Genomic DNA, 9,829 nt, shown 5'->3' with positions numbered 1-9,829 from the left:
TTTCCAAGGGTCAATTCTCTCCGAGGCTCTGGAGAAAGGCAGCAGGAACACAGTGCTGCCAGACCCCAGCAGACGAGACGGCTGCCTCGTCTTCTTCCACCCGAATAAACACTGCCCCAACGGCCCCTTGCAGGCAGGCGAGCACAGCCAGCACAGAGGGGGGCGTGCAAGCCCCAGAGTGTGCACAGGCCGTGCGTGTGTGCACGGGGCTGCTGGGGGGCGTGAAAGACAAGGGGTCTGGAGAGCAAGAAGTGCTCCGTGCCCTGAATCAGAACCCGCACACGGGGTGTGGAAGGGCAGTTGCCTAGAAACAGTCCAAACACGGGGTCTTTGGCTCGTGTCCTCCGATAGTCAGGCTTCTTCAGCGACAGTAAGTGCAATGGGTGCAGCGTGCACACCGTCTGCCTCTCTCAGGACACCTGCAGGGTCAAACGTGTAACAGAAGGTTCTACTCAGTGGTGACGTCAGCGACTCCCAAGCCACTTACCCATAGAAAAACCCAGTTTTAGGAAGCGCTTTTGTGCCCGCAAGATCCAAAAGTCGCCAAAAAACTGCAAGTTCTCTAGGGCTTAAATGATGTCCGTTTTACGGGTGAGAAAACTGGCTAGAAGTGATCCCACTTTCCTCTGGATCTGGGACACACTTTCCAAATTGAATGTACAAAATACTGATTGACAGAAGATGCTTAGGGACGTGATTTGGAAAATCAAACAGGATGACTCCATTTGCAAAAATCCCATTTTCTACAGCTGGTCAGAAGTACCCCAGAAAGTGAAGCGAGTCACCCATTCCTGACGAGGGGAAGGCCTTCCGTCTTGATGTGGGCTGCGCTAAAGCACCAACCAGCCCCCCCGGAAGCAAGCCCCGCAGGCCCGGGGTTCACGGAACCAGGAAGAGGGTCCCTGAGAGGAGGCCTCATCCCGGCTTTTGGGGCAGGTGTGCATCTTCCACTGCGCGGCTGCTGGTTTCATGGCCTGGGGGCTCACGGGGCAGCAGTGGGCCCAGCCCGGCCCGGCCCGGCCCTTAGGACATTTCGTCTCTCTGCCGGAACAGGGACTTCTTGCAGGGCCCCGTCTGAAGCAGGGCTGCAGAGGAAACGGTGATCTCAGAAAAATGCGTCCCCGAAGGCTCAGACTGCAGAAAAGACTGTGCTCTCAGCCAAAGGGGCAGACACAGGAGGCCATGCGGGAACAGCCCAAGCGGATCAAGTCAAGTCAAAACTGGGTCCCTGCAGGGGCTCTGGAACATCTGCGGGTCAGCGGGGGGGGGGGGGGGTCTGATCCAGCCAACCCCCACCAGCTGCCCCCTGACAAGGGGCCAGGGGGCGGAGACAGGAGGAGGTGGGGCGCCCTGAACAGGATGGGGAGATAGGAGGTGGGGCATCCTAACCAGGATGGGGAGACAGAAGGTGGGGCGCCCTGACCAGGATGGGGAGACAGGAGGAGGTGGGGGTCCCTGACCAGGATCGGGAGACAGGAGGTGGGGCATCCTGACCAGGATGGGGAGGTGAGGGCGCCCTGACCAGGATGGGGGGCAGGAGGAGGTGGGGGCGTCCCCACCCAGGATGGGGAGACAGGAAGTGGGGGTGTGGAGGACATGGAGGGCACAAGCAGAGGACAGCTGTAGGAAGGCCTTCTCACCACCCCCATGTGGCTCTCATCCTCAAGAGCACCAGGACACCCCCCTCATCACGGGAGGCCTGATGTCACCCCCCAGATGAGTCCCGCTACACTGAACAATTCTTTGGCCTCAGGACAAGGTCTGCACATTTCCCATCTCCGAAACCCTCCAGGACATCACAGTTCTCCAGACTTGCTGTCTTGCTGCTTCTGGGGGTGCACCCAGCTGCTCCCTGATTCAGCCGGGCCTCTTCTCATTCTGTCTGGTCACCTCTTTATGTGCCAAGTCAGTCCAGATGGGACCCCACTCCCTGTAGCTAGGTTGGGGACGGCTGTCTGGGCCAAGCTTGCCAATGCTTTATTCACAAGCAGGTGCAATCACAGGGCAGCCAGAAGGCTGGGGCAGGGAGATGAAGCTGGAGGGTCAGAGAGCTGGGGCAGGAGGGTCAGAGGGCTGATGCAGGGAGGTGAGGGGGGAGGGTCAGAGGGCTGGGGCAGGGGGAAGGCAGTTTATCTGCCCTCCTCTTTTACCCTAAGTTTTCCCAGCAGCCCATTATCTGCTGAGCTTCGGAGCTGGGTTACTCACCCCCTGGTCGGCTGCTGGAGCTGAGTCCCTCCTCAGCTTGGGCCCCAAAGTATGGGGGTGCTGAGACCCCAGGGGCTCCCTGCCCAGCAGGTGGCTGAATGCCCCAGGAGTCCGGGGACGTCCCAGGCCCCCATAGATTTGCAGGTGCGTTTGCGCTCCCCAAGGGTACCCAGCTTCCAACCTGCCCATGTTTGTAGGAGCTAGCTGCCGCCCCTTCTCCCCTGAAAGGGCCCAGACCCCCCCTGGAGGCTCAGCGTCTCTTGCCTCCCACGGCTTAGTTTACCCCACAGGACGGGTCCCCACTCCTCCGTTCCCTCAGGGGTCACGGCACCCGCCTCCCAACACGTGGAGAAGATGCGTGGCCGGCCCTGCTCCTGCTGCTCGTGCTGTGACCGGGGGTCTTTGCCTGCACGCTGCACCCCACCCGCTCCAGATGGCCCTGCTCCTCAGGCCGCGCATCGGCTGGCCCGGGGGTGAGCTGCCCACACCTGTGTGGCCGTGGAGGCCGCAGCGGGGTATTTGTCAGGGCCGGGGAGCCGGACAAGCCTCGTCGGGGAGCCCCGTGCTCCTGGTGCGGTGGGACCCTGGCTCCTCGCGGCAGCGGCCACCAGCCCGGCGGGAGCCATCCTCTGCTTGCTGGGTCGCTGCCCACAGGGGCAGCCCGTCCTGACTGCTGGTTTGCCGGAAGTTTCGTTTCCCCTTTGGAAACAGGACCTGAACTTCAGCAGCACTTGAGGCTGCAGAGGTGAGAAGCGCCCTCCAGGGGAGGACAGGGGGCTGCTCTGACGTTTACCCCTTGGGGCTGGACGTCCAGGGTCAAGGCCCAGCAGAGCCAGCGTCAGGTGAGGCCTCCCTGGCTCGCAGAGTTCTTACTGTGTCCTCACCGGGTGGAGAGGCTGGGAGCTCCCATCATGGGGCTCCACCCTCACAACCTCACGACCTCCCACCTCCTACCACCACTGTGGAGGTTAGGATTTCAACAGATGAATTTTGGGGGACACATCAGGGCACCGCACTGGCCCAAACTCACCCACACCCGTGGCCAGACACTGTTGGTCCCAGGACGCTGCCGGGCAGCCAAGCCCACACGGAGGCAGGTGGGCCCACCAGCTGTTGCCCCGGGGCTGGCGGGGGGCCCAAGGGAACCCGGCTTGCCCCAAGGCAGGGCGGTGAATCCCGGTCTCCTTGCAAACGGGGGGACAGACACACCAGCGTGGCCCTGGGTCCCAGGCAGACTGCTCTGTCTGTGGCCCAGGAGGGGCTCAGTGCTCTGTCGGGAGGTGCGTGACCACAGAGACAGTGACGGCCCCACAGGGAGGCCCTCACTGCACAGAGCCCAACACAGAGCCCGGCCAGACTTCTGACCCGTGAGTACGACAGACGGCATCACGCGAGGTTTGTCTAAATGTGTCGGAATTCTAACGTAAATGTAAACCTCAACGGGTGCTGTGTTTTGTTTTTGTTTTTTTTTTTACTTACTTATGCCGTAAGAAAACTTGGTGGTTTTGAGTTTTTTGAGATACTGATGAAGACCAAACGCCTTTGAGTACCAAGGTTTCAATAAAATGCACATCAGAGTAGTTTTGTTTTATTTAGCCTGTAAAAAGACCAAGAAGCTCCACGGTTTCACTCGGCGCAAATATTATGGAGCCTGGTCCACAACAGATATTTCTGTATTTTACACGAAATTCATTCAACTCATGATGTCACTCAAAATACAAACTGGCAAGTACGTGAGTCCTTCAACATTTCTCGGCACCTGCCTCGAATCACAGCATACTTTCCTACACAGGTTGTGACAGTCTCTGGAGTTTGTACCGAACTCCCAAACAGGCAGGTGGAGCGCCTGAATCCCAAAGGGCCCACCGGGCCACCCCTCGCCTTGCCAGAACAGAACGTAAGTGCCCCTCCGCGGTTCATGGAGGAAGAAAAGGCAATTCGAATACGGTATTTTTAAATAAAGACTTTATTGATGATTGAAGATAGCAGCTAACAATTTAAGGAAGCTTGGGAAGATATTACTTTCACAGTGGGGGTATATATGCACCTTGGAAAATATTTGGCTGGGTCATAAAATTAGCATTTTTAGTCATCTGTAAAGTGCTGAGAAATTTACCTCCCCTGACGCCTGCAGAAATGGTTTTAAAGCCCTCAGTAAGTACGACACGGATGCATGAATCCACGCAGAGCGCCACAGACTCGCTGCTCAGCCGCACACCTGGACGCGCGCCCCGGCTTCGTGAGTGCAGAGCAGAGCCTGCGGGAGACGCGGCCAAGTGACAGGGCGCATGAGGGCAGGGCTCCCACCTCGGCCCGCATCCCACGGCCACACTGACTAGCACCGTGAAAGAGCCGGCCGGCGCCCTCTCTGCGCATTTCCTACAACAGGGAAACACACACTCTTCGGACATGGGCATCAATACTCTTGGACGCGAGGAGGGAGGAAGAGTTTGGCGTTGGTGCTCGAGTCCAAATGTTGATGAGGTTTTGAGCATTTTGGTTCAAAGCAAACATTATTTGTGAAATGTTACAGATCATGTATTGACTGAAACGTTAACTGTTAATTCTTAATAGACAAAAAAGCAATATAAAAATACCACTTTGTTAAAATATATAATACACACAGGGCACCACTTTGGAAAACCCAGTTCGCTTCAGAAAGCAAACCAGTCCAGCAGCGCTGCTGGACTGGTGTGTGTTCGCTGGCTTTCTTCATTGTTACAAACTCTACTCCAGAATTTAGAGATAGACCTTATAAATAAAAGCAGTGACTCTGAATCAAGTAAAATTATTATTCTAAGAATTGTTAGTAAGTGTCCATACTACTGAACAGGTTATATCTTCCCAGACGTTCTTAGTCTGCAAATTCTCGGGGTAGCAGGGCCCGGGAGTCGGTCTGGGGCACCCCGGGCGTGTGCGTGGGCCGCGGCGGTCAGGAATGGGGTGCCCTCCCGCAGCTCCCGATGGCCCCCGCGTGCTGCCTCCTCACGGCAGCTTCACCTGCCTCTGCGTGGACAGAGGGGACCGGCCGCAGGAACCCACCACCACGACACCACGATGATATTGCACGTGCCTTCCCCAAAGACCTAATTCATCCTCAACCAGTGTAGACAGTCCACAGCCCGCCAGGTCACCCGACGCGGCTGAGAGCCGTCCTCGGCTGCCAACGCCCCGGCTCACGCGTTCAGCAGGGGGATCTGCCAGACCATGACGGAGGAGGCCAGCTCCTCTGGGCGCTGCTGCCGGGCCTTCCTGCTCACCCGCCGGTGGCCCTGGCCCCCACACGCCACCAGCACCGAGCTGGCTTTCGCCCTCCTGGCCCGCCGCCCTCTGCTCGGCAGGACGCTGGGGAGCCGCAGAAGGTCGTAGACCATACTCTCCTCCGATCTGGGCTCCAGGGAGCCCGAGCCGTGCGAGGGGGTCAGGGACCCAGAGGACGAGGAGAAATCGCTTCGGTGAGTCACGGAGCCCAGAGAGCCCCCCAGCCAGACGGCGTCTGTGCCGCTCGGGCTCAGGCCGGGCCCCTCGCCGGGCAGCGCCTCCTTCTGTTCTTCGTCCTGGGGCTCTGCGCCGGGGGGCGGGCTGTCCGCGGGCTTGTCCTTGTCTGTCCTGACAGCGGCGGTGGCCATGACCAGGAACTTGACGGGCCCGTTGTGCGCGTGGTAGGAGACCATGCCTCTTCCTGAGTGGGGGTCATTCCGCGAGCACCGCATGCAACAGACAGGATCACAGAGGAATCAGCAAGCATCTCTCCCTCGTCCAAACCACAGGAACCCACGCAGAACTCGGATACCGAGGGACAGCTTAAAGCCAGAATGGCGCCCGGTCGCATTCTCGCGGACTTCCACTTAATTCCCAGAAAGCTTTCAGAGTGGTGGTCTAAACCCCTAACACCCGCATGGGACTCTTAGCAGTCAAAGAGCGGTCTTCCTGTTCCCCGCGCTACAGAGATAGATGTGATTTTCCTAAGTCTTGATTGAAAAATTAAGTGCCAGACATGTGTCTGTTCTAGGCACAAGATGCTTAAAATACCAGCAGCTTCCTGCCATCTCTCATTATAAGGTTCTAGGGTTTAGAATGAGTTCCTTCCATTGTTTTAATTAAATTGGGGACTTTTCTATCCATCTATCTAATTAATTTATTTAGGGGGAGCTTTTCAATTTAGGAGTGATGTGAATTTAACTTTAAAATCCTCACCTCACCCAAGAGCACATGTCAGAAGCTACCCAGAGGTCTGTTTTGAAACAAGGATTATTCCCCGTCCCCAAACACCCTGCCCCTATGTTGTCAGGTGGGAACTGGGTGTCCACACTTGGCAAGCGCTTCACGGGTGAGGTGACAGGGACATGGCAAGCATGTGCCCTTTTCCACCAAGTGCTTTAAGGCTAACACAGGCAAGAGCCCTCACCTTCATCCCACCTTGGCCAAAGCAGGTAAAATTACAGGGTTCTTTAGCCAGGGTGAGCTGCCGTTCCTCCGTGAACAGAGTGGACACCCCACAGGTACGGGGCGGGGCGGAGGGGCAGGAAGGCTCAGACACCAGCGAGGGAGGCGTCCCCCGACGTGACAACCGGGGGGAAACATCTCCGGGTCACCTCGGGCAGGTGAGCACAGGCGTTTCGTACGCGCAGTGATTCCGCGCCCGGCGTGCACCCCAGAAGGACGTGGGCCGGACGAACACGCACAGAGGCATCGCAAGCAACACAGAACACGGGACACTGGACACCGGACAGCCTCCGTGGGGCCCGCGGACGCCGAAGGCTACCCTACACCAGCGAGCACGAGCGAGCCGCACTCTCTCACGCCAGCAAGGACGCCTCTCGGCAGTAACGTTGAAACAAAAAGAGTTATGGAGAAATACCTACGTTAGGAGGCAAATCTAGGAAATGGGAGAAACAGCGAAATTACAAATTTGGGTTTTTGAGGTACAAACTGGCAAGATTATATGGAAAAATCAATGGAATGAGGATATGCAACTCAGGAGAACAGTTCTGTATGGTTGGGGGGGGGGGGGGGCACCAAAGGTAGGGGGGGCGCGGTCCGCCCGGGCCGGTGGAAGCTGGAGGGTGACCCCTTCACCGGCACCATGGAAACTGGACGTGTTCGTCACATGCGATGCTGTGTGTGCCGTATATGGATCATAATAAAAACAGAAATGGAGACATGAACAAAACTGGAATCCTTAACCTTAACAGGTGGCTCTTGAACTTATGTAAACCACAGACCTATTTACCACAGTCTGTCACAGCTCGCTGAGGAAGGAAGGGCGTCTGAAGTCACATGAAATACTCTGGTGTTGTCATTAGGAAGAGGATGTAGGAACAGAATCTTTATTAACATTCTGGTGAATTTCCTACAAATCTTTTTCTCTGAGATTTTTTTCCCACATGGCTGATACGTAATCAATATAAAATTTAAGACACATCACATGCTGGTTTTACTTATAGAATTAACGTTTTTCCGTATCATTCAAAGCTGTCCACAAACATTGTTTTTACCAGCTTTGCTATATTCTAAAATGGCAGTACGACCATTTTCTTAAATCTCTCTTCACCCCTAAATTTTAAGTTGTGTCCTACTTTGTGCTATGAAAAACTGAATGCTGTGTCAAGTATCTTTTTTGCATCTTGCTTTTGTTCATAGACTCGGCTGCTTCCCAAGGCAGATTTCAGAACTGAAAAATCCTGACTCCAGACACACGAGCATTTTTAGGCTCGTGATCCAAAATGCCAAATCGCTTCCTGAAAAGACTCTACCCATTTGAACCCTACCAACATTGCAAAAATCCTGTTCAGATGCTGAGCTTCCTTCTTTGTAATACAAAATGTAAAAAGCATCCACTGCCATTGAGCAAAATCATGTATCTAAGTGACAGAGTAGTAAGTGGCAACAAAGGGAACACGAAAACGTGTTTTTGGGGTAAGATTCTCCCTGGGCCACTAACATAAGCAGCAGAAAAACAGGAGTAGGAACTGATGATTCACATTAACAGTCTATAAAGTACGCTAAAAGAAGAAAGAGTGATAATGCACAGTGTGTACGCAGCTCCCGGGATGCGAGAGCATGACAGAGATGGAGGGCTTGGTGAGAGCACAGGGCGGGACAGGGGCCCGGGAGGCGCAGGCCCGCAGGGGCGTCTACTCACCAGTCACCTTGGGGATGCCCTGCAGACGCGGGACGGGCAGGGCCACCACGATGCCCAGGCTGGTGCCGACCATCAGCAAGCCGTGGCAGACGAGCAGGCTGGTCACGGACAGGCGCTGGTGCCCTGGACGGAGAGAGGGAAGTGGAGTGGTCTCGGCAGCCGCGCAGCGCTGGGGACAGGCGGTCAGTGCCCCGCCTGGGAACGCCACCAGCCTCCAGCCAGAGCGCTTGCTGTGCTGAGCATGCCCTCCCGGGCTCTCCCAACCACACACTGTGCTCACTTCCGCTGCAGGGAAGAGAGACACCAGGGGCCGGGCTTCTGTCCTGGGCACCCCAGCAGGAGGAGCCCCCAGGCCTGCCAGGAGAGGGGGGCTGTAGCGCGCCCAGGACAGACGTCCCACATGCACCCCACAGCACAGCTCAGGCACAGGTCACCTCCCGCGCCCGCTGCTGGAAAGGGCGCGGGAAAGGTTAACGGGGAACAGCGGGGTCAGACGGGACTTCACGGCTTTGGCTGTTTGTCTGGTTTGGTTTTACAGCCCCGAGACCCAGAGGCATCATCGGGCCGGGAGGGTGCTTCTGGGCGCCGCGGGACTCGCCGCTGCCACGCTACGGCCACGTGTCCGAGGAGAGTCCCGGGGACTCCGGGAGTCCCTCTGCTGGCCCCAATGCGGACAGGCAGACTGCCCGTGAGAGGCGAAGGTGGCATTTAAAACAACGCACTGCTTCCCTGTAGAAATGAAGGTCACCTCCCATATGGCTGAATTCCACCTGAAGTCCCTCTTGCAGAAAAACAGGGACGCAAATGGTCTAATACCAGGCCAAAGGTAGGTTAAAGTGACCGTTTTTATGAATTCTCTTGCAACGATAAACACACACACACACAACACACAAAACCCAAGACCCCCTCCCCAAAAAGACCCCAAAACAAAACCAAAACAAAATTTACAAAAAAATTAAAAGATTTGGTTTTATTTCTCAATATAGACTTATATGTTCTTTTAAAAGCTAATAGTGGGGGCGCCTGGGTGGCTCAGTCGTTAAGCCTCTGCCTTGGGCTCAGGTCATGATCCCGGGGGCCTCGGATCGAGCCCCGCATCGGGCTCCCAGCTCAGCGGGAGGCCTGCTTCTCCCTCTCCCACTCCCCCTGCTTGTGTTTCCTCTCTCACTGTCTCTCTGCCAAATAAATAAATAAAATCTTTATTAAAAATAAATAAATAAATAAAAGCTAATAGTGTTTTTGTCCCCAGGAATTCTGGACATCTGCCTGTTTGAATGACCTGGTTTTGGAGATGGGTGGGCACTCTGTGTTAATTTTGCGTACAGGTATAAAATACATATAAAACATACAGGTACTGGTGTGCGGCCACTTTCACAAGCAAATGAGACCAATCCACAGCCGTTATTACTGAGTGACACATCACATGCTGGAAGGCTTACCCACGTGCTCGTAATAAACACACCCACAGAAGGAACAGAA

At 55.7% G+C, this 9,829-nt stretch overlaps 1 protein-coding gene across 3 annotated transcripts in view; it reads right to left on the bottom strand.

Moving 5' to 3' along the window:
• Positions 1–4,175: 4,175 nt before the first annotated feature.
• The window catches only part of ARHGEF10 (Rho guanine nucleotide exchange factor 10), a 105,859-nt gene continuing 100,205 nt past the window's right edge, over positions 4,176–9,829 (bottom strand). For all 3 annotated transcript variants that reach the window (XM_044912810.1, XM_021694102.1, XM_021694103.1), the window contains 2 exons: positions 8,351–8,473; positions 4,176–5,887 (listed from right to left, as the gene is read on the bottom strand). In XM_044912810.1, the coding sequence (XP_044768745.1) occupies positions 5,382–5,887; positions 8,351–8,473 (629 nt within the window). In that variant the 3' untranslated portion in view covers positions 4,176–5,381. The remainder of the gene's footprint in view (positions 5,888–8,350; positions 8,474–9,829) is intronic.

Source organism: Neomonachus schauinslandi, chromosome 2, assembly GCF_002201575.2.
Source record: "Neomonachus schauinslandi chromosome 2, ASM220157v2, whole genome shotgun sequence".
In the NCBI taxonomy this organism is placed as follows: domain Eukaryota; kingdom Metazoa; phylum Chordata; class Mammalia; order Carnivora; family Phocidae; genus Neomonachus; species Neomonachus schauinslandi.
The sequence above is the reverse complement of the archived record's forward strand: the minus strand, read 5'-3'. Positions and strand labels throughout refer to the sequence as shown.